At 40.6% G+C, this 25021-nt stretch overlaps 2 protein-coding genes across 3 annotated transcripts in view; both read left to right on the top strand.

Annotated features, from left to right (window-relative positions):
- Positions 1–381: 381 nt before the first annotated feature.
- On the top strand, positions 382–15293 carry ferry3 (FERRY endosomal RAB5 effector complex subunit 3). The gene is made up of 14 exons (XM_069705359.1): positions 382–452; positions 941–1129; positions 1700–1845; positions 3552–3733; positions 4234–4333; positions 4552–4676; positions 6247–6353; positions 6459–6656; positions 7089–7217; positions 8021–8089; positions 8183–8385; positions 11504–11561; positions 11936–12003; positions 13246–15293. The coding sequence occupies exons 2-14, from the start codon at positions 949–951 to the stop codon at positions 13336–13338; spliced, it is 1659 nt and encodes a 552-aa protein (XP_069561460.1). The 5' UTR covers positions 382–452; positions 941–948; the 3' UTR covers positions 13339–15293.
- Positions 15294–17919: 2626 nt separating this feature from the next.
- LOC138624820 (solute carrier family 45 member 3) overlaps positions 17920–25021 on the top strand; it is a 29471-nt gene continuing 22369 nt past the window's right edge. Inside the window, exon 1 of one of the 2 annotated variants that reach the window (XM_069705356.1) lies at positions 17920–17992. The gene's annotated coding sequence lies outside the window, so the exon portion shown is untranslated. Of the gene's footprint in view, positions 17993–20256; positions 20375–25021 lie in introns of those variants that run through there. The other variant, XM_069705358.1, reaches the window with a different exon arrangement.

The following is a 25021-nucleotide window of genomic DNA, read 5'->3' as shown; positions in this document are numbered from 1 at the left end:
AATGCTTTCTCCTCGGCGTCAGTGTTTATTTATCTGATGTTTTCTGTTAGGTAGCTCCTAAAAATAAAAAAACACTCATAAACCATTTATCAATAACCATTTGTGTCCAGCAGGGGGAGGTAGTGTTCAATGAAATAAATGCTTTAGTAAATTCAAGCTTTGGTGGCCAACAGATTCGTTGGTTTGTAAAATTTGATTGGGACGTAAAAGAGAAATTCTAAAATACAAACCTAGACCATTTATGACACGTATTAAGATGCGAATCAGATTATATAGTAGTTTTGAAGATTAAACAATTATTATTATTTTTTTTTTAAATCATAAACTTCCGTGTTGCGAAAGTGCTTTTGGTGTCACACTGCTACACAGTGAAGCGGTCAGGTGACTGACACGAACAGGAGCGCTGCTTTTTGCAACAGGGAAATAGCGTTTCCGTATTCATTCATACTCAGGTAAATTAACACCTTATAAGGTATATATGTCCACCAAAATAAATAAATGCACCCAGGACAAAAGTGTCCGTTTTTAAAAAAAAAAAAATAATAAAAAAAAAATTGTTTTTAGCTTTGTAGCGAGTTTAAACGTTAGCCACACTGTTAGCAAACGTTGAGCTAATTTTACGTTTACAATACAAACAGGAGGTGACTTGATTTTCTGTCAGCTGTGATCTAAAACACAATGATTTTGCAAGATATTTTGCAAAATATCTTTTTGCAGAGGGAATCTCATTTATAAAGACGCGTTGGTATGTGTTGTTAATACTCTGAACGCTGTTTCTTTGTGTTAGTAAATGGTTAAAACTTAGGTTATTTAAAATAAACAAAAAAAAACAACAACCCTGAAATGACAATGATACGGTATTGCAGCATTATTTCTGCACAGTGACATTTTAAATGACAATATTTTCATTCATATTTCTCTTGTGCCTTTTATTTTGCAGTTGTGACCATGAAGAAGAACAAAGGCAAAGCAAACAGCACTGCTGAGAAGGAGTTTGTGTTTGAGTTCAGTGCAGGGAGACACAACTGCGTCCTCAAAGTGCCCCTGCAGTTTCCGGTTCAAGAGAACATCAGTGACCTTCACGGACGCCTGATGCTGCTGCATAAAATCCCCTGCTACATAGAAAGTGGTGAGCTTGCCGCTCTCAGTAAAAAGTCAACTGGAACTAGGACGCGTTACAATACATGGCTGGTGTATTTGTGGCGCGATCTTGCCGTTGGAGTGGACTTGGTCAAATAAATGACCTGTGCTTATTTCCCTTTTTGTATTTCTCTTCTTTTTCTAACTACAACCACGACCTTCGTCCACACATTAGTGATTTATAACCCAAAACATGACAAATTGCCAGGGAGAGCTTGTCAGTGTGGTTCCTTGCCTTGAATAATATTTTGTGATGACTATCTTTGCTGTATTATCCACCTTGCATGTTTTCTCCAAATCACTGCAGTTGGACAAGAAACATCAGCTTCTACTTAATGTAATGAAATCATTTCCCCCCGCACGCTGTCCTGGGACGGAGCGCAGCATTCTCAGCATGTGTGTTGTTACTCTGAAACCAAATAGATGAAATGGATCCAGTCCATTTATTTTTGCACTGTGGTGCTTGGCTCTTACAGAAATGAAAACATTTTTTTATTTTTTTTATTTATTTATTTTTTTAAATGACTGTTTTCTGCTGTGTGTGCATGTCGTTCCGTAGAACTGAAAACCACGCTTTCCAAATTCATCGAGAGCGAGACCATTGTGGATTATGACAGAGAGGCAGAGCTGGCCCTGCAGAGACTCACAGCGGGAGACGTAGATGTAAATCAGCTCACCAACGCATGGACCAGGTCTTATGTGGAGGTAATAAACACGTCAGTAATGCTGTTGTCCCTAAAAACGAATGTTTTCTAATGTTTCTAATAGCTTTTGGTTGGTTATAGCACAAACTGTAATATCAGTATCTGGAAACATGGGAGGCTCTCAACAGATTTGATTTCATGATTCATTTATTTGGGTTTATCTACATAGCTTATACTCATATCTGAGAAGATGACCGTGGGGCTTGTTGTTATAAGCTGTAAGGCTGTTATTTTATTTGAATGCCTTACTTGGATGTATGACTTTCCACCACATTGTGGCTATTATAGACTAAAGCACTTGTTTTAAAGGCAGCTTGTTTGGTGCTCTTGTGATTACTCAATGACCCTGAGGTTACATTCAAACACTTCTCTTTCGGCTTAAAAATGACTGTCGATTACGAATAACGTTTTACATGCCACTGTCATTAAGAAAGCTATATTACACATGGCATCCACATCCACAGCATTTTAGCTTCAACACAGTTTGCGGGATGACTTTTAAATGCCGTTTTACAAATAGAGTTATGTGGTATATCATGACTATATCTTATTACAACGACAAAGCAACATCACTCGATTCAACGTATCCAACGTGCCTCCATTTATTTTCGGGGGATATTTCTGTGAAAAATATCTATTAATAATGTGGACAGCACGTTTCAGGCTTGGCAGGTCTTCCAAAAAGTTAATTTCAGACACTGGCTGCTGAACACACCCCGATCATATATCCACGCTACTCCATGTTTCTGTAGTAGCACAGCGCAGTGTTTTGGAAGTATCCTCGAATGCTCCCGTTTACTTCGGGGGAGTCATGTATCATTAAAGTAATTTAAACAGAAGTAGTGGAGTGCATCTGAAAATTGATGTTTTATGGGTTCCGGAGAAGAAGAAAAAAAAATCTCATTACAGGAGCCCACATGCTGCGTTTAATGTCTCTCTCGCCCATTTTACTTGGTTGCACTGTGATGCATTTCGTACCAGACATCCAATCTGCGGTGGCACATTTTTCACATATCTGAGAATGGAGTCATCGCTTTCATGTTATGGATCAACACAAAGCAAATAGCAGAGTGAGAAGACAACTTTGTGGTTTTCTAATGAAATCATGTTCATGGGCACATTTCTTTGACAGCAAGCGTGTCTTATTTCATGTTTAATGATGGCCAATGAGATCATTTGGTTTTTAAACTTCAGAGTTCAGGAGTATAAACTCTGTTGCCACTCGCTTAGGCACTTATAAAAAGACGGGCTGCCTCGGGTTGTGTTGTAACGCCCCTCTGCCCCACTGCACTCACATTAGGACTTTTACTGCAGTCACACAGAAATACACGTGGAAGCTTTCCAGCGTCCATCGTGTTGGTGCTCTCAAGATTCCTGGGCTCATATCAATAGAGGAGTTTCAGATTCTGTATACTGTTCTGTTGCTTTTCTAATTAAAGATGGGGTACATCAACTTCCCTGGTTTGTTGAGCAGTGTGTGGCACACAAACTGTGTTGACAAAGCAGTTTGCCTTCCTCTTTTTACTTCTTCTAAAAAAAATTATTTTCACACTTTCTACTGAAAGTCAGCTCCTCACTTGTTGTTCTTCCTCACAGCATGGCCAGTAGATTATCACCCCCAACGACAACCCTACAATGTCAAATTCACAGTGTGGTTATTCTGCCATTTAAAAAAAAGATGCGTTGTTTTCTCTGTCACTCTTTCAGACTACACTCGAGCATTCGCGGCCCGAAGAGCCGAGCTGGGATGAGGACTTTGCCGATGTTTACCATGAGCTGATCCACTCTCCTGCCTCAGATACTCTCCTCAACCTGGAGCACAACTACTTTGTTAGCATCTCCGAGCTCATCAGCGAGAGAGACATGGAGCTCAAGAAACTACAGGAGAGGTTGGTGTCAGGGATTAGTGACTGGCATCACAACTCCTGTTCTTGTTTATTGCTAAATTTGTACTCAAACAGTTTTGCCCTGAATTTTTAGGCCATGATAAATTCCTATAATCTCTGTTACACCTAAGGTATCCCGCTCCCCTCTTGAAAAACACGTACAATTTTGTTTTTGTAACTTTGAATATTGTGCTTTTTTTCATGTAGAAATATCTGCGAAAGAATCGGTACTCATCACGTTGCCTATAATATGAAATTTCCATCTGCTTATTGCACTAAAGGTCTGTGCATTTTAGCCATGAAAGTAGAATGTCTAGGTATGACATTTTACCGAAAGTTAAGTCAACTTTGTCTTATTTTCTTAGTTTATCTTAATATCTGCTTGACCTCAGTTTTTTTTTGTTGCAGTGGATAGATATATCAGAACATGTATAAGTTGTTTAAATGATGATGTATTTTCTCATCTATCTAATCAAATTGATGAATACTTTCCTGTCTGTCAGGCAAGCAACAGAAATGGACAAAGTGATGCATGAGCTGGGGAATACCTTGAGTGACCACGATGTAAATGCAGTAGCCTCTCAACACTTTGATGCACAGCAGGTAAGAAGAAGCTGGAGCTCTCTGTGGTGTGTCACAGTCTTAAAAGTAGACATATACTGATCTCAATGCCGAGTTAAAGGTCATCATCTTCCCTCCGACGTTTTCGGGATTCATTTTCCAGGTTTCAAAGTTTCAAGTCTCTCCTAGTATGTTCAATTAAAAGATGTTTTTTGTCATATTAAAGACCCTCAATGTTTGACACCGTGTCCTTTGAACAGGTCCTGGAGAACAAGTGGGCCAGCGAACTGAAGCAAGTGACTGGCATTCAAAAGCGCGAGTACCAAGATTGGGTCATCAAACTGCACCAGGATCTGCAGAAATCCAACAACAGCAGCAAAATTACGTGAGGTCATCTCAGAAACAGAAACAAATCTGTTAGTGTTATACTTGTTGTTGTTTGCACAGCTAATATGTGTCGGCTTATTGCATACCTAAACGGACCTGAACCTAAGGCCTCTCCACTTCTGGGACAAATCCTCACAAACTTTCAGATTGGAGGGTAAAAAGAAAAAAACAGCGGATTCACGATAATGAACTCTGAAGTCAGGCGCTTTACGCTTGTCTTTAAATGCGAACAGTAGATGGCAGTATCATGTTACAGACAGGTTAACCTCGGTGCTGAGGCTCAGGCCGGTCTGGGTTTCGATGCTCAAGTCCTGCATACATTTATTTGTGCAGAGTTTAAGCATTGAAAACAGTTGGTTAGAGATATTTAAAACAGATACTTCTAAAATAGGCTGATTAAAAGACAAAATGAGGAAGTATGGCAAAGTAAGATATCGCCGGGTGGCAGAATCTTGATGAAAACAAGAACAACCTTTTTTGTTGACTAATAAAATAACATGAAACTGGTTTACTGGAAAGATGGCTCTGGAAACTTTTTTTCATTTAGATTTTTGCTGGAGGACAAACTGAAACTAACAGAAGGTCAACAGCTGCACATCTGCAACAGCGCAAATTCAAAACTCCACATTAATACTTTCTATTTTGAAGTACAAGCTCTATTTACATGGAAATCAATGTGATTATTACAAGAAGTAAAATACTCTTCTTGGTTTGACGGATGCTTAGCTTTGCAGTATCAGTTATCACTGGAGTCTTGGAACAAGAAGGAGGCAAAAATCAGATTGTACTTAACTGTAAAGTAGTCCTGCAGCGTGGTGCTTTAAATCCATTTATTACACTCCTCAGCGTGTATCGGATATTCCATCAGAAACAGATACGACCAGGACCCGTATGCTAAGAGCCTCTCAGACAATGTGCTGACCCTGCATTTGTTGTTGTTGTTTTTTTTTTTTATTATGAATATCATTATCTCGTGTGTGGGTGGAAGTGAAAACCTTCTACTTCAGCACTCTGAACACTTGATAAATACGCATTTTTAATTCAAGCTGTAGTCAGTAACTGCAAAACACAATTCAAGTTGGAGTTTTGATGTCTTTGGTGTATTTTATTTTAAAATAAAACTTAAAAAAAAGTATCCGGATAACTGAGCTTTACATGTGTCGTGTTACAAAGAAACATTTTCAGAAACAGTAAACTGTTGTGTTTGATTTTTAAGCTGGTTTTATATTCATGCATAACTGTGTAGTTCATTATCATCCATTATATCTTATTTGTTATCCAAGAAGTAGCCAAAAAAAACTGCGACTAGGTAGGATGGTTTTTCCTTTAACATTTGTGTTTTCTTTTTTGTCTTGGGATGAAACTCTTTAGGTTCTGACAGTTCTTTTCTTTGTGCCTTTACATTATGTATTGGATAACTAAATAGCTAGTCGATCTATCAAAGGTGTTCCCTGCTTTCTGCCCCCCAATGCAACACTTTAAAGGATAGGCGGCTACAGCGAATGGATGGTCGTCATGTATTTGATAGACGTCTTATGTATTGATTTCTGTGCGTGATTGATTTCCAGTGAGGAGATTAAGGTGCAGCCCAGCCAGCTGTCAGAGGAGGCAGATTCTGGGGCCAGGATGTTTGAGGAGCAGCCTCAGCTGGAGGAGAGCTTCACCATACACCTAGGTGCTTAGCCTCTAATATGCTTATAAACAGTTTTATGCCATCTGGAACTTTTTCGGGTAGCATACAGTGCCTAAAAGAAGTATCCTTGTGTCTTTCTTTGAGCAGGAGCACAGCTGAAGACGATGCACAACCTGCGGCTGGTCCGAGCAGATGTGCTGGATTTCTGTAAACACCGGCGACACGGCAGCAGCGGAGCGAAGCTGCGGCGGCTGCAGACGGCGCTCTCGCTCTACTCCTCCTCACTGTGTGGTCTGGTGCTGCTGGTGGACAACAGGGTCAACTCCTACAGTGGCATCAAGAGAGGTCAGGGGGCATTTTGAATATAATGTATCGCTCTGATACATATTGTTTCCCTTTTTTTTTCCCTTCGGGCAAACTGTGAGGTTGTTTTGTGTCATGATAAGAGTTTGTATCACAAGCTTTCTGCAGAATGATCTGCATATTTACATATTCCACAATAATTCCTTCAGGGCTTTGTTATATTCTGGAACCAATGAATTTTTAATTTTTTGTTCTACTCATGACTCACTCTTGTTGTCGCTCACATTTTACTGGGAGAATAATACCATTCTCTCAAACCTCTTTCAGTGTTGTGTTCAGCGACTCGGCACTCCGTTCACCTTTATGTTTGAATTATCTTTTTATATTACAAATGTGGAGACGGAGAGAAGCTCTGGCCAACAAGTCATTTGGTTCCAAAATGTTTTCATGCATCATTTCCTCCCTGATCCCCAGACTTTGCGACTGTGGCGAGGGAGTGTACAGACTTCCACTTTCACTGCCTGGAGGAGCAGCTGAAGGAGGTGCAGCAGGTCGTACTGTGTGCCAGAGCCCAGCGAAGCAGCAAACACAAAGATCAACCAGGTTAGACTTTTTTTTTTTTTTTTTTTTTTTTTGCAACGACAAAGGCAAGACTTTTTGGAGACTGATGGTCACAACAATGTCATCCTGGATGCACCGTGCATTTCACAGTGGGACCGCTGACCTTGACACTGACGTAAATTAAGAAAATAGATTATTTCTGGTGGTGTAAGTGTCTTTTTTTTAGACAGATAGTTGTATTTTCGACTGTATTATAAAATGCTTAACTAACACTGTTATTCGTGGTTCCTTTTAGTAGTGCCATAGAGACAGATCTGCAAGATACATGTAGTTGTATCACCCAAGTGTGGTTTGTTTTGCCTATGTTCCTCTCAATATATAGAAAATAATTCCTTCGAGGTTCATGTCTAACTTACCGAATTTGATGTTGAAGAAAACAAGAAAGAGCATCATTATTTTTTTATAGTACCAGAAAAAGTAGTGTATAATAGTACAAAAGTATGATAATATATTTGTAGCAGTATGCAAAGCTTTTCACTGAGCTGGAGAATTTCATTGGCATGTCAGCAGTATAAGAGGGGGATTAAACAGTCAGGAAATAGAAGACACTTTTCATCACTGCTCCTGTGTTGACAGACAGCGTTGTCCAGATCCTTATCACAGCATAAGTTAAGTGGTTTATAGAGCAGCGCTGTACATAGAAGCATTCCTGCTAGCTCACAGGCCTTTCATGGATGCTCCAGATGCCAGTGGTATTCAGGGTCCTTATGAGAAATTTTTATCAGTATTTTTGCATACTCTGCATGCCTTTTTTTGTTTCATTTTGTAATCCCGTGTCCTTACAGAGATTCCAAGGAACGGAGGTGACGATAAGAGCAAAAATGTTGAGAGGAACCCTTCGAATATCTTACCAGGTAATGTTATTCAGCATATAACTTTAGACTTCTTCCTTGTTTGTTTTTTTTCCCATCATGCACTCTGTTAATCTGCTGCTTCTCCTCTTCAAGGTGAGTTCTATATCTCCCGGCACTCCAACCTGTCAGAGGTCCACGTTGTCTTCCATCTGTGTGTGGATGACAACGTCCGTTCGGGGAACATCACGGCCCGCGACCCGGCCATCATGGGCTTGAGGAACATCCTGAAGGTCTGCTGCACGCATGACATCACGACCGTCACCGTCCCTCTGCTGCTGGTCCACGACATGTCCGAGGTAAGAGCAGCTGAGAGCACTGTGGATGCTTTTACACTGTACATAGACACTTCATAAGGAATATAATCACGCAATAATCTTAGCATGAAACCCAAATGAGAAATTCAGCAATCCACTTACCCTTTACTTCGTTCAAACGTTGTTTAAGGAGTTAGCGTGAAGGATTTAGGAGTATCTGTTGGCGGAAATGGAATACAATATTCATATTTACCTTTTCATTAGTGTACTTGTAACTAAGATTTGTTGTGTTTTCATTACTTTTGAAGGAGTTCTTTGCATCTACGTAGGGAGCGGGTCCTCTTGCATGGAAGTTGCTATGTTGTGCCGTCATTTTTCTACATTAGCCCCGCAGTGACAAACTAAACACTGTTTCTATAGAGGGATTTTTGGGTTCTTTTGCGCTTATTGTCGATTGTCTTCCACGCGTCGACAGGAGAATGAGGCGAGTTGTGTCTGCAACATCACCACTAGGTGCCACTAAATCCTACACACCGCTCCTTTAAGTTTGCGGGACCAACAAACATACAGTTGGTTATCTCAGTTTTATTTTTCTCCTTTTATTAAACTGTACAAGTTAACAAGACAAATATGTACAGTTCACATCTGAAGAGACAATACAGTACAGAAAAGGGTAAATGTTTGAGTTGGACAATGCTGGACAAACACGTGAAAAGATTAGGAAAGGGTTGCAGCCTTGCCATGGCGGCCAAATATCTCTGGTATTCCGATGAGACTAAGTGGAGTTTAAACAGTAGAAAATCAATCAAATTTGGGGTATTCATGTATAAAAAAAAAAAAAGTTCTGTAACAATAACAACTTTTATATCGTTAAATAACAGTCAGTTTAAAATGGGTGGTGTTGATGAAAGGCTACTTGAGTTTACATGACTGTGGTGGTACATCAGACAAAGAACAGGAATAAGATCCTCTGGTTTAGTTGCTGAGACAGTGTGACTTCCATTTTTCACTTCTTGCTTCTAATTTTGGGCATTGTTGCAGTTCATACTCCTTTCGTTCTCACGCTTCTTGCCTGAAGTTAGACTATCAGCTTTACAATAAAGGAGAAAATGTATATATATATAAAAAAAAAAAAATCTCAATATTTTGCACATACCTTGACAGCTTCATTTTTCAGGGGGAATATTCCTCCCCATTTCACAATTCTGCGTACTTTTGGGAGTTGAGTGGTCAGGCTCTGCTGTAGCTCACGCACCGAGCTGATATGGATTCAGTGTTGCACAACGACACTTCAGCAGAGCAGCTCTTGAACCCTTGTCATGACCCATGTTTGCATGCTAATGTAACCGCTTCGGTCTTGTACTTTTGTGTCAAACATACGAGTCTCCTCGGCCCCAGATGATGTCGCAGTGAGAGTTTCTTCCCTTTCATTCTGCCTCTGCTCCATTATGTACCGCTGTCATCTGGCTTGTCAAGGCTCCGGCTGTGATTTCTGTCAACAACTTGCTGCTTTCAGGTCAACAACAGGTCTGTTTACTTACCGCTGAGCATATGTACAGCAACACTCTGTGCTCACACGCCAGGGTGGAGTAAAACAGAAAGCCTCTAGTGACTGATGTTCGGCCAATATCTGGTCAGAATAAAGTGGGTTTTCCTATTGTAACTGGAAATCGGAAAGCCTTGTTTAATTCGGTCTGCTGGAAATGAATGGAAGAAAGATTTTCTGTTAATTAAAATGCCTCTCACATTATTTATTGAACCAAGGGAAAGTAAAACAAAAAACCAAAGACCCCATAACATGGAAAGAACATTTTCAACAAGCCTGTGAGTGGAGTGCACTCGTGCCACGACGTGCCCGGTGCAATTTTTCTCCTCATGTCTAATCAAGAGTCTTTTGTTTACATAACCAGTCGTCTAACTTCTGAAGCCCGGGGAACCAGAGGATCTTTAATTGATAGCTTCTGGTTTCACATCAAAACTTTCTACCCGTCAGCTTCTTTTCAGGCGTTTCCCATTTAGCAGAGATGTTTGCCCACTTGTACAAGCCTATTCTTGTGTTTTAGCATTAAAGCGGCGGGTATAGTTTGTCTCGATGAACAACAGACCACAATCAAAATACAGCAGGGTTCCTCCTTGATTTTGGATGTTTTTTTTTTTCTTTGAAGTTGGAGGAAGATGGAACACGGAGGAATTGCTTAGTGGCACTTTAATGCTTGTTTAAAAGTTTTTGGAGAGGAAATTGAAAACTGTCTCTGTAAGCTCAGCGAGCCGGTTTGCTGACAGTGTCTGTTACACAATTTGACAACAGTTCCTGGTTGTAAGTCTTTTCTTGCCTCTGCTGCTTGTTATAGACCAGAGCTGCCTTCATGCTCACGTGGACAGCCGCAGCAGCTCGACTTCACATCAGTACTAACTTCTGCCATAATGGAAAAACTGAATGAATTTCCTCTCCTTTTGGTAATTTCGCAAAGATCCATTGCTCGAGCTTTTGCAGTTTATCTTGATGGCAAATCGGTTACCGGGTGACACGAACCTAAACATGAGCCTCACTGACATCGCTGTTCATATACACCGTCTGCTGACTCGGGAGGCGTGCAACACATTCACCAGTGGGTGAAAGGTTGTGCATGTTTGTGGCAGAGACTCCGCCTATGTGGCACCCATCACTGTGAGCAAAGGTAGATTGTAGCGATGACTTCTGGCTGAGGTCACTGTGAGCAGCCTGGAGCCAGAAACTCTCCAACCTGAAAAGACAAGAGAAGTGACATAAGCAGCAAGTGTTTGAGGCTGTTCATAGAGTTCACCATGTGAAGTAACGTTTTATAAACCAGCGTGCAAGTGTGTATTGTCTGTAATGAATCATTATTTTAACTGTTAAAAATGACTACACCAATTTTACCAACACAAACTGACAAAAATTAACATGTTATACTAAACTAGTTCACATTTTTAAACACTACGCATCTGTATAAATCAGTTCTATATGCATTTATTTAATAGTCATACGGTTATGTTACGCATGTTCTTTCAGCTTTGTTTTCCAGATTTTGTTTGTCGATGTGTGTTGAGAGACACCACAGTTAAATTTCTTGATCTGTAAATATTATCTCAGCCAATAAAGATTCAATTCAAAACCAACACACGAAATTTCTCTTTGCAGGAGATGACCATACCGTGGTGTCTGAAGAGGGCTGAGCTGGTGTTCAAATGTGTCAAAGGTAACACGAATAGTTTCAAATTATGTGAAGTTAATTTATTGACTCAATATGTGACCTCAACACACATTAACTCTGTTAAACCAGCAATTTGCTTTGCACCTTGCACTGTTCCCACCGTTGGTGCATTCTTACTCTTTTCAGAGATTTTCATAGATAACTGACTGAATTTCTGTCTGTTTTCATGACCTACAAGCACTGAAAGTAGTTTTTTTTTTCCAAACTGTCTCATTCTGTTGAAACTCACGAACCCAAACAAGTTGGGACATAATTAACATAATCACTAAACTTCTTTATATAATAATGCATGTAAAACACTGAACATTACAGACAGATTTAAACTTGTTACATTTACTTTTAATGGCTTTCATTTGCAGGCTTTATGATGGAAATGGCTTCCTGGGACGGAGGTATATCACGCACAGTCCAGTTTCTTGTGCCGAAGGTGAGATCAGAATGTGCTCTGTTTGTTTTTTTGTGGTTTCACAACTTACAGCTAAGGCTGCAAGTCGTGAACGTTTTCTCTTTGACTGATTGCCTTTCAATAATGCTTTATGTTGTTTTCAAAAGAAATGTACACTTAAGGCCTCATGTACAGCACAGAGCATCACAAAAGGCACACCTGGCCTTACAGTGCACGCCTTTGAATGCAGGTGGAGAGGAGTCGACTGTTTGAAAAGCATGTCATAAATCATAGATTATAGAGCTTTAGATTCTTTGGCCCAGTATTTACACTGCTGTGATAAAAGAAAGCTCAGAGACTCATTCATATGAATCTGTGATAAGCAATGGGATTAACGGGTAGCTCCCCAACACTCAGCTATAATCACCTTCACTTTCTCAGAAATCCAAGTCTGATGGTAATTTTTGATATCATGTAAATAAGTCAATGTGACTGCAAGTTAAAAAGAATATAAAATGTTCAGGTTCAGCTTTAATTTACCGTCATATTTTCAAATAATTCAAGCCCTCAGTGGTGGATGACACGTGACTGTTTTGAGTTGAGCTGGATGTAGTATACCTATAGCTTTTGTGGTTTGTCAGGAAGGCAGCAGAGCCTATAGTGTTATCTCATGTTGACAGGATGAGATGATAAAACAAGCGGCATGAAAGGGCTCCGACTGTAGCAGCTTACTGTCAGCCACATGCTCAGACACCATGCAAAAAAGCACCCAGTGAAACAACATTGTTGTCTACACCTCAAAGAAATACAGTCTATATATATATATATATATATATATATATACGCTGTGTGTTTGTGTGTGCTGAAAGGTGCGTGTGTGACTGCGTTTTGTGCCTTCATATTACTCAACATTCTTATTTGACGGGTGGCGATGCTTAGAGTGACACGGTATGTTCCCCCGTTAAAGTCCCAGCTGCTGCAGCTCACATCGTTTCAGCCTCTTGACTGCTGCTCCCTGCAGTGAGAAAGACCCGGTGACCCAAAGGACACCACGGGGGCTGTTAACACTTGGCTGCACACAAACAGTCCAGATATATTTTTGACATTGTGGGCACAATTTCAGCTCGGATTAAAAGAGACTTTAAATGGTTTCCTTCTATCATCACAGTGTGTGGAGTGAAAATGTGTACGCGAGTTGTTGTTGTTGTTTTTTTCCATGTTGTTGCTGTCCGACTCTCAGCCCCTTGTTGCTCTCTAACCCCGGCTGTCTCTTTGTGTTAACAGAGTATCTCAGAAGAGATGTTCTACCAGTTGAGCAACATGCTGCCTCAGATCTTCCGTGTCTCCTCTACCCTAACTCTCACTTCAAAGCACTGATGGGGTATACACGCATCACATTTCATCCTCGAGTCATTTAAACAAATGGAGACACAATTATTTTGACAAGTCACATGTTGTGTTTTCGGCTGGGCGGGGCCAATCCTGTAAACCACCGTGTTATTGAGTGAGGGAGTAATCATAGTTTTACCATCGGTTGGCCGAAAGCTGCAACTTCCAGTACCCGTTTCAAATTAAAAGCCTTCATTTCAAATTAAAAGCCCTGTAGCATTTCATATGTGGTCCAACCAGATACTAAGGCTGTCTCAATTTGCGTACTTACGCTAGGATACATGTGCACGACAAGTGGTAAACTTACATGAGTAGTGCGTGAATTTCGACAGTGTTGTCTCAAATCGCACTGTTGTTGAGTATTTACCGAGAATGACAACAGCAACATTTCAAAGCATCACCCGCCAACATATGTGGCGGCTTTGTTTGGTCATTTTACTTAAACGTGAACGTGTTTTCGTGCCGCCTGTTTCACACAATAAACATACTAATGGCTTCTATCTAACAGTAGTACAGTTGTATTCACTGAGAAATAAACGCTTTTGTTTTCGTTTAGTTCGGTGTTCGCAGCAACAGCTGTAACTTCCTGGCCTGCCAATTTCAGCAGTTTGAGAATAGGTCGATGGTCTCTCAGGACACCATCCAGGTACTCGTTGTGCACTGTTCGTTGCCATACTTGTCAGTGTGAACACACTTATGCACTTGAAATAACAAGTGTAAGTACATAAGAGTGCAAATTGAGACACAGCTTGGGTTTTGACCAGTTTTATTTCAGAAAAATTTGGAAAATAGATATTTTGTTAAAAAAAAAAAAAAAAAAAAAAGAATATAATCCCCATTCACTTAAAAAAATAAAATAAATTGTATTGTGGCGTTATAGATTTTTAATAATAATAATTTTACATGAGAGGAAACTTTTAATGCAGTTTTTATTGTTGCAACTATCAAAGCTTCACATCATGTACTGAAGTACCGAAAGAGAACTGGATTCACTGACTCACCAGAGTGGCTGCTGCAATTATCATTTAAAGTCTCCAGGCTGCGGTTCTGGTGAGTTTGATGACATCAGCCGTCGGTTCTGCAAATGTAGTCAGTGAAGTTGTTTCAAGGTGGCATGCAATGAAAATTTTGACAATGCAGATGAAAAAAATTTGAAAATACAGTAAAGTCAGTTGAATGTAACTGTCAGAAAAATGTGACCCATTGGACCCGAGTATCACTTTTCATCAGTTTACAACCCCTCGTAATGTGACTTTTAATGTTTTTACCACATAACATGATTGATTCGATATAATTATTTTATTTAAAAAACACACATCTTAGCTTTTAGTTGAATTTTGTTTTGCTGTATGACCAAATCCTCATACTTATCTGTTCAAGATAGATGACTTCACAGCTCAGCCATCGTGAGATTTAGCAGCCTAATCTCATGGGTAATTAGGTCTGTGTTGTGGGTTGGGTCATCCACAGAGAAGTGACATGTACTTGGCTCTTCTTGTCCTAAAGATAAATTGCACTGCTGCTCAAACAAGCTGTGTGCAGGTGAATTTCTACTGCATTGCAGAGAGTTGTAGCCAGGACCGCTCTACGTGTGAGTGTGTGTGGACGTGTAGGTACGGTCCCTCCCCTCTACCTGCGTGACAGCAGATGGCACTGTTCCTAAAGACAAAGATGTGAACAGGAAGACTGCACAGACACTTACACTTATTATAAATAAGAGAAAGTGTTAATGAGGGTCTGCTGCCCATTGTAATTCATGTCAAGCCATTTTAGTCTGCATTCATAATGAATAAGGTGAAGCTGCACCGAAAGTACAGCCTCAGTTGCCTCGTTTCTCCATTGGTAAATGTGTTGAAAACTTGAGAGTCTACTCAGATTTATATTCTGCGTAATTACTTTATATGTTTACATTTTTATGTTTTAATAAAAAAGTAACACACCCACCACACTGACATGATGAATATTCTTTATGAAAGCCATCGTAAGCTCATGACAGAGTTTTGCGTCATGGATGATTACATTTCTTTTCCCCACTCGTCTCCCAACAGTGATGCACTTATAGTGGCATTTGGTTGAGTTTTTTTTTATTATTATTATTTTTTTTTTTACTGTTGATGGGTTATCCACAGAGACATAATCTCTGTGAAGTTAATAATCTATGTCATTTATTGGAATTACATTCCTGGACATCTAATGGTGGCCCATGAGCCATCTCAGACATACAATCAATTCAACTTGTCAGAAAGTTTGCCACAGCCACATTCAGTGATGGTATTAGGCTGATTAAAAGAGTTGACAGCGTAGCAATCAAAGTGTAGCAATAAAAAAATTTAAAAAAAAAAAGATGGCCATTTGCCCTCAGAGAGTTGTGACATTTCTTAATAGCTTCATGTTGAAACCTGCAACTGTTTATATCACACTGTCATGCTGAGAACCCACAAAATGTTAAGAATATGTATTGCCAAGTGGTTAGCATTCTCAGGATTGGTCTCAGTGGCCTCAAGTGTTGGGTTTCAGCATGAGAGTCCACCTCGTACTCTTCTCACAGTGCTGCTGCTTCAAAATGATCGGAGCAAGATATTAACACTGACAAACTGGAAAGGAAAAGTAGTAATTCATGTTCAGTTCATTTTCTTTCAGCTCATTAAGTTGTGTCAAAACCAAGTAACCTCATAACCTGGGGATGTCCTGTCAAAAGCAGGCAGACACATGATAAGAGAACAGTTATGTACAGCATGTCATAGTCCATAATTGATATTGTGTTGAGGGGAAACTCATTATCTTTGATTTCAATTTAGAATATGCATTATTGATTGTGTTGATCTGTATGGTCCAACTGACTAAAACAACAGTGATTGGTAAGATGCAGTACTCTGAAAAAGTTTAAAGGATGAAAATTACCTTATATTATATTTATATTTCATATAAAGTGCAATAAAGAGAAGGAAAAAAAAACCCTGAATAAAATCAATATTTGATGTGACCAATTTTTGCTTTTAAATCAGCACCTCTCCTATGTACACTTGTACACACTTTTTTAAAGTACCTGGCAGGAACCTCGGTACATGCATCTTGGAGAACTTGCCAAACTTCCTCTGTGGACTTCCTCAGAGTCTTCCATCTCTTTTAATAAATACAGTCTGACTCTATGATGTTTACATCAGAGTTATGAGAGCCGTATCATCTATTGCAGGAGTCCTTGTTCTTCTTGTCACTGAAGACAGTTCTTTACGAGTCTGGCTGTATGTTTGGGTTCATTGTCACGCTGCACGAGGAATTTGGAGCTGATCAGTTGCCTCTCTGATGGTATTGTGTGATGAAACCGAATCTTAACATCTAAAGTACCTAAAATATTTGCACAGCGTAGAGTGTATTATATAAAATATGCCTCAGGGCTTTTCATCTTTCTGTCCCTGTCACAACATAAAAATAGACAGTTGTAATTGGAAACTTTGCTCTCCCTTGAGAAGGAACATTTTCCGTGCATAGTTTTACTCGTACAGGAAAGAATTATTCAGTTATAACTGATTTCCTCGCCCACTTTAACATGTCTGGGAATTATAAGTTTGAGGAATGGACTGCCCGCAGTGACCTATGAATTAAAGGTTGATCTAGATATGAAGGGGAAAAAAACATTAGGATAGAGTATGACATGACTGAAAAGATATACAGAAAAATCTATATGCATAGTAAAACATGAATCCAGAATATAATGGAGAACATAATAACAAGACATAGCTCTTTGAAACCTATAGAAATTGTTTTATTTTTATGACTTTTATACTATTCCAACTACTTCTGATCATTTCTGTCCTGCACTTTATAGCTATAACTTGTATATTTACTAACCAACTTCATAGACCAATTCATATACTGTAAAACAGCTATTACATAGCGATTACTGAATTATAGCATGGTCCCTGCACAATTATGATGAAATAATATTACAGTTTTATTTAATAATAGGCTTCTGCAATCCTTTTAATAGATGAAAATATGCAAATTCAACTAGAGAGCACACTTTCTGGACAAAGAAAACAAAAATAATACGAAGTATGACCAGACAAACCTGTTTTTAACTATTATATACAGGTACGTGTATGAAGCAGAAAGATGAAATATAAGTGTTTGTTTAAATACAAGACAACAATTAATGGTATGACCAATTTTATCCAAGCCTTCACCACATAAAAACATATATTTATCTATTTATTCTTTTATTCATGTTTGTTTACAGCCTTTTTCAGTCACGTCACAGGCACTATTACAGGAACACGCCAGCTTAAAAAAATAAAAGCTTCTCGGTCACCTATGAAACAATTTGAAAATAATTTCATAACATTTACCATTATATCTTAGTATAGTTCATTGTGAGTCCCCCCTAAATTATATATTTGTTTTTTTTGTGGTGTTTTTGTTTGATAGTTATTAATTTGTTTATCAGCAAAAAAAAAAATAACGGTCTACCCTTTTGGTGCCTTTATTTCGAAAGTTAAGACCGGAAGTAGTTGCTGTCTATATAGCCACCTTGACGGCTGATGCCACAGCTGGGTAGTTTGCTCTCCACAAGTTGGGCAACAGCGGCACATCGGGAGCGAGCAAGTTGCTGCATGGATTTCACGGAGCTCCACATAACTTGAAGGTGAAGTTTGCACCCCGGAGAATCCTTCTTTTGGAATTATATTAGCTGCTTGTTATTCGATGCCGAAGCTGACGCGGTACTTTGCAACTTAGCGGTCGAAACCGCAAGACAGCGCGGCTTAAAATTTGGACGCGAACGTCGGCGCGTATCCTCCTGGTTTTGCGCCCGGTTTAATACTACGCCAGAGACCGGCCTGGAAAAATTGGACGTGTGCGAGTGAGTGAGTGATCATGTTTGAGCCTGCGGCTGAAAAGGTGCGCGGTGGAGCCGGGATCCAGCAGCGTGGTGCTTTCTGGAAGTTTTTCCACTCTTGCGTCGCTGACTGCAGCTCTGCCAACAAGGCTCGCTGCGCACCGACGCGGTGCCAAGTGCCATGGTGGCAATAACTTTCCAGGCTCACCGACCGATATAACCTCTCCTGTCCGCGCCAGAACCTCCGGTGTCGTCCGCTGCAAACATTTGGGCGCCGCCGCGTGTCGATGCAGAGCCCCGCTGTTTTGACACATGGATATATGGGGGGGTGGGGGGGGGGGGGGGTGTAGGAGGCGTTTAAGGACCTCCCTCCCCCTGTTTGGAAAGTTGCTCATTAACTCGCTAAATGATTATGTTTCTTCTGTTTTTAAGATGGATATTTCTTGGGTGTCAGGTCCCAGGGAGTTTACGCACCGTCAACGCAATTATAGGCAGTTAAATAGCATCACGTCTTGTGTTATTCAATTAAGTTGAACATAATGTGTGAGAGCATTTTTCTTAATTGTGGGCTCACGTTTCTAAACTTGATAGTTGTGGGTTTACACGTCGTTACACTTGATTTCTAAAGCGAGATGCCAAGGGTGGAAGTGTAACTTCATCTGCTCCAGGTTAGTTTCAAAATCTGGAATCTAATCTAATTCATCTTGTGTTACTGTGATGAGCAGTTTCTAATTTTCACAAAACATATGGCAGAAAACCGTCATTGATTGTGGATATTTTCAAAAAGGGATCAATGGACTCGTTTTTTTTTTGTTTTTTTTGTTACTTCGTTCTCCTCTGTTGTCAACATCTTTTTGACATTTTAGCATTGTGGATCATTTTGCTTTTTCTTTTTTTTTGAGTGGGGGGGTGGGGGTCCAGTTTTCAAAGCCCCCTCCTTGTTTGAATTTCTATATCTACAGAAAGCAACTTCAGGAACGTAAACTACATTCCCCCCCCCCAACTAAACTTCTGAAAGTTTCCACTTGCGTTTCTTTTTTTATTTTGTGCGAGTGTGAATCTGGTTTCTTTGACTTAAACCAGAACCTCAAAGGCTGCAAAACCACATTAAGAGTGAAGAGGATCAAAAGGTTAAACCGCTCTAACCCATGACAGAGGGACTTTTATTGTCACCATGACCGTGACTCTGCCATCACACAAAGACCTCTTTCCCCTCTTCATAGTCCTCTTAAGAGTGTTATTTATTCTACCCTGGAAAATGGACTTCTCTTCAGTCGTGTTAGGCCTGGCAGCTCCTCTCTTCTTAACAGGATTTTTGTTAACTTTTAACAAACCTGAAACTGTTTCTTTTATTATAAAGTGGAGTTGTGTCCTCTGTTGGCATGTGCACAGCTAGTTTTCACATGAGAATTGTGTTAGATTCTTGTGGGTACGCTGCATTAACATTCATCCAGAAGTTTGACTACTAACGATCGGTGACAAGCTGTCGTTGTGATCCGACTGGCTGATCTCAGAGCAGCCGCATTCTTGTGCGTTGCCCCCAGGAGAGAGAGGGGGTGGGTGGGGTGGGGCGGGGCGGGGGGTTCGAGGCCGCTCTCTGGTGGGCCCTTCTGCTCCACAGTGATAGAAATGCTTCTTAGCCCGGGATGTCGTGCCTAGACCAGCTGGCTGTTCTCTAACTGCTCTCTGACAGTCTAATATACCCCCCCCAAGCCAAGTGCGGGATAATCACCCACCGTCGAGGACACCAAGCTACTTAGGTAGACTGAAGGCTTTGCCGTTTTAATCAGTCGTAGGCTGTTTATCTCCAGCTCAGTGCTTTCCATGTGTACCTGGCGTCTCAGTGAATTACCGTAGGCTCCTGCATATGTTTTTGAAGGCAAGTGGTGGATTATGTGGTGGGTGTGATATATATATATATATATATATTATTTTATTTTTTTCCCTTATGGGGAGTGCCTGAAGAGTGTTGGTTTTTTTTCTCTCTCTCTCTCTCTCTCTCTCTCTCTCTCGCTGAAGGGTTTTTCTTTCTCTTAATCTCCGTGTCCTCTTCAAAGCATTGTGTGCGGCCGTTGCTCTGATATCACGTGTAGCCAAGAACAATCACAGGTATGCGATCTGCACAATGGTTGTCTCTCACATCAGAGAGGACATCAGAGAGGGGCAGCAGACACTCGCTTCAATGGGAAGGTACAGCTCTCGTCACAATCCTGGTTGTTTACAGCGCCTTCAGGTTTTAAGTTTCATGTCCTAGTTTGGGTGGATTAGTCGAGTTGTGCTTTTGTATCCTAAAATGTTTCTATATATATATATATTTTTTTTTTAATTGTGTATGACAGATGTTGCTGTGCCTCAAGTCGTATAGGAAGAAATATGCACGCTCGTTTTGATTTTCTGTCTGCAGGAAGTTGGATAAAACCTTGTCTGCACTTAAGTTGGACCAATTGCCTCTCGGTTTCATGTAATTTGAGCAGTTGCCTTTATATTGACAGAATCCATGCTGGCTGCCTCTATTTCCTTTTGTCTCTGCGTGATCTCCAATTTAACAGGAGATCACTTGACAGATCTACATGGTGTATTTTGTAGTTATCTTAAGGCAATCACTTAAATCACTTGGGCCTCGTACATTTACGGCCTAAGTGAATGTGTCCCTTAAGTGCTAATCATTGTAAAAACAGTGAGCTCATTTGTTGAAACAGTAAGGGGGGGTGGTAATGGCAACGGAAAGTAGATGGTGAGATTTATTCTGCATATTTTCCCCTTTCGTACAACAACCACCAATCAGAACCAACAACAACACCTGTTTCAAGACTGGGAAAATCTTGCAAGTGCTGGAATGCACGCTATTAGACCACCATAAGTCACTAACAGGGGGGGGGAATATTAAGCAACCTGTCGGCTTCCTGGATCTCTCCCTGACGGAGAGCGGGGGTGCTCAAAAGTTTTCCCAGCTCTCTCCAGGCTACGGGGTCAAAGACCAAACAGCTTCCCTGTAATAGTGCTTCACAGCCAGCTGGGCCAGAGAGAAAGAGCGCTTACAGGCTCCACTAATGGCTAAAGCTAAAAGAAAAGATGACAGCTTCCCCACCACCCAGGAATGTCACCTCTTTGACATTGTTATCACTCAGCTTTTTACAGTTTTTGACATTAGGGCTGCTTTCTCAGGGTTTGCTGCTGGGAATTTCACCAGCCAGTTTCCTTTCATGTTATTACAAAGACGTGGATTTAAAAGGGATATTACTGACACTTCAGTTAAGTCATTTGTTCCACCTCGAGATCATTCAGCATTTGTCAAATATCTATCCTTTTTAAAATATGGAACAACATGCTGACACCTTTTTTTTTTTTCCCTCACCTGTGACACTTGCGTCAGGTCTCCTGACAGTGTGATGTCCATGTCTGAGTCTCTGGCAGGATCAGAGTCCTCTCGTGACCTCTCCTGGGATCACGGCTGTCTTAAATTGATGCGAGAAGGTGAAGATGGCATATTAAATGCGAGCATCTAGGTTATCTGTGTTCTTTTAATATCGTGTCTGATTAAAGGCATGAATATTCCCTATCATCTCTTCACTCTGGGATGCAGTCACTCCATGCCAGAGTGTGTGGGTGCACTGGCACTGGTTCAGTTCTCTAGTGGCTCACATGGCCAACTGCTTTTCTCTTTAATCCTAATTTGCTGCTCAGTATTTTTGTCATTCAGACCTAAATGCGCTGTCACACAATGGGTGAAATATGCCAACTTCGCTGCCGTTTCAAAAAGCAGCATAATTTAGCAAATTATGGGAACATATAAGTGGCTTTCATTTGGTTTATGTCAGAAGTAACAGGCTGAAGATGTTTTTCTTTCCTCTGTCATTGTGACACGTGAGACTAAATTATAGAAGGATACTCTTTGTCTTTTTGTGCAGCCGCATGAATCTGTGATAACCAGAGTTATTCATGCTGGTCATTGTGCATATCATGTAAGAATCGGTATCAAAACATTGTAATTTTGGTTTGGAACTCCGAAGGTGTTTTAAGACAGAATGCTGCTTTAGTCTCGTTAATTCGTCTGCTGGAGGGTTTTCAGTCGTGTTTTTTTTTTTTTTTTTTTTCCCCACCACAAACTGTGCCTGACTGATGTCAGACCTCACCAGGAACTCTAGTCTATCCGATTTTTCCTCTCATCTTTGTATAATTTGAGCCTCCCTTAGACATGCAACCCCCTTCATTAATCTGACGCCGCTATTAACCTGTCGGTGTCATTCATGTCTGAATAAGCAATAGGGCCGTACCCGACTCCGAGTACTTCTCAAACGAATCGGATTTGGGTGTTCAACAAGAAGATTGGACTATCCGTTCCTTTACTTTTCATATAGCCTAGTATCAGAAAATCCACAGCACACTGTACTTTGTCTGTGGATCGGATGGCGGCGAGTACCAGACGTTTTCCTTGCGAGACGGATGTTGTGGTCAGAAACAGCTCCTAGTCTGGACCTCACTCCCGATCAAAAGCCCCCCCTCCCCGTTTTATTCAATCAGTTATTCAATTAAATTTTATATAACATGTTATATAGTAAGTTAGAGGCCTTACATATTTTATTGTTGTAAATCTGGTCCCTACCAGTTTGTGACACGGAGTGGAAAAGCACCACCTTTACTCCACGAGTCCTCATGAGGATCCGGTTATGGGTCATTAAGTTCCTGTAATGGAAATTTAGCCCAACGTTACGCAGTATATAACTTCCTGTACTGTTTGTTCTTGCGTGTCAGATGGCAAATATCATGCGCATACCGTGGCTCTTTCTATAAAGGTCTTGGCATGTCTGAATAAAGCCATAAACAACATTAATGTAGAAGTACCTCATGTATGACTGTGAGAAAGCTGCCACTTTAATGGCTTGATGTAGCCAGTGTTACATATTCCATGTCTGTAAAGGGCAGTGGGGCCATAAAGCCTCTGGATAGGTGAACAATTCTGCTCCAGTTTAAATATTTTCAGCTTGCAGCTCATTTTGCAGTCAACTGGTCACTGTTGGTGTCAACTGGCATCTTTTGATTTGACGGGATTTGGACTTGTCTGAAGACACACCTTCAGGGTTTACTTTCTTTTTAATCCTCACAAACAACCAGAAAGAAAGAATCAGGTGCGAGTTTACAGAGCACTCCTGCACCATGAGTCCAGCAATGTTAGAGGACTACAGTGCTAACATGGTGGAGGAGTATTTCTAGTTTCTGTACCCTTGCAGTGTATTTAATTTCCTCATTCAGCAAGTGAGTTCACAGTAAGAATGGCAGTGACCCAAGATCCATGTTTTTAAAGTAAATTAATCTTCCTGTTGTACGAGTATCTTGCCACTAGTTCTAGAACGTGATACTGAATGGAAGCCAACATCTTCTCTCTTCAATTCTACATGAGTGCTTTTAACATAAACCAAGTTACCCGTAGCTAACATGGCCGAGCTCACTTCCTTTTTGGCGAGCGAAATCGACAGAAACCAACAGTCTTAAGTCTGTTTGCATTTGTTTACTCTCACACCCCCTCTGTCTAATTCAATTTACTGACTTTACTTAGTTTGCCCACATGGTTTTAGTGTGGAGGAGAGTGCCTGGCATTGAAGGCAACACAGCCTCGGGTCTCAACTCCCATGAAAAGTGGCGAACAGATGGCAAAGGAGCCTATCGCTTTTCCGTAATTCGCCATTAATGAGAAGCACTACTTTGACAGTTTGGCGTGGCTCCTAAACCGCAGTCGAAGTCTAGATGGGACAGGCTCAGGCCCTGCAGCGAGGATTGTCCGCAGACATTTTTCCCATGGCGACAAGGACTCGGGCCAGATGATCGTAATGCATATTCACCATCTCCCTCTCTGCGACTCCCTCTGCCAGTCAGAGAAGCCCCAGAGAATGTGTAAAATGGCAGATTTTAGAACGAACAAACCTGGTAAGGCGTTTAGTGTGCCAAATTATGAATGACCTCGCCACCCCTTGATAATTTCTTAATGACACTACCATGAAACACCAACTCCATGGGGACAGTGCAAAGGTTTCCAACTTGATTTAGCCCTCTTTTGAAGTTTGTCTCTGTGAATGGGGAAACGGCATATTATAAGACACCACAGTGTTCTCTTTCATGTAGCAAGCTGAGGGGGATGCTATTGAGTGTTCGAGGGAGACCTTTGATATGTGAGATGCTCTGTGCCTTGTGAAAGGATCGAGCTTATGATTTAAGTCAATATGCGTGAGTGCTTTGAAGACCTTTTTTTTTTTATTATTATTTTTTTTTTTGACAGACCAATGTTTTGTCAGGACGACAGCGGTCCGACGGGATCGGCAACACAGCTCGTATGTGTGAAAAAGGTGCTTGTGTGTGTGTGTGCGCTTAAATGTACAGATGCACACGCACAGCTATAACTAATGGGATTGCTGTTCCGCCCTTGCTGAGGGTAAACAATGTTGTGTTTGTGAACTTGTTTGGGCACTTTGATAATGAGTGCTGCATCCAAAGTTTGATTAAAACGAAGGAAGGAAAGATTTATCTTGATTACGTGTTTCTTTGTTGGCAGGCTTTTTGTTTTGTCGAGCTGATGATTGACATTTCTTTTTTGTTTTTATTTCAAGAAGGCCCGGTGTAGCCTTTTGCCTTTGTCGCTGGCGTTTACGGTTTGCGCACACAAAGATCGTTAATGTAGTAAAACCCTTTTCCTATAGTGTAATTGTGTTTTTATACCGCTATTTTAATGTTTTTGAAGGAAAGGCTCCATTATACATGATCAAACTTTTACTGCAGGGCACTTCCTGGCTATGGGCAGGATGTTTATGAAAGATGATTTAAACAGCGTGTGCGTGTGTGTGTGTG

The sequence above is a fragment of the Brachyistius frenatus genome, unplaced genomic scaffold, assembly GCF_029030835.1.
Source record: "Brachyistius frenatus isolate BFR_SWC_R1_liver_20210118 unplaced genomic scaffold, ASM2903083v1 Contig_55, whole genome shotgun sequence".
NCBI classification, from domain to species: domain Eukaryota; kingdom Metazoa; phylum Chordata; class Actinopteri; family Embiotocidae; genus Brachyistius; species Brachyistius frenatus.
Note: the sequence above shows the minus strand (reverse complement) of the source record. Positions and strands in the feature narration are given on the sequence as shown.

Coding starts and splice junctions, on each gene's coding strand:
- ferry3 (XM_069705359.1), top strand. CDS start 949: ATGAAGAAGAACAAAGGCAAAGCAAACAGCACTGCTGAGAAGGAGTTT. Junction 3,734..4,233: donor CTCAAGAAACTACAGGAGAG/GTTGGTGTCAGG, acceptor CCTGTCTGTCAG/GCAAGCAACAGAAATGGACA. Junction 4,334..4,551: donor AACACTTTGATGCACAGCAG/GTAAGAAGAAGC, acceptor TCCTTTGAACAG/GTCCTGGAGAACAAGTGGGC.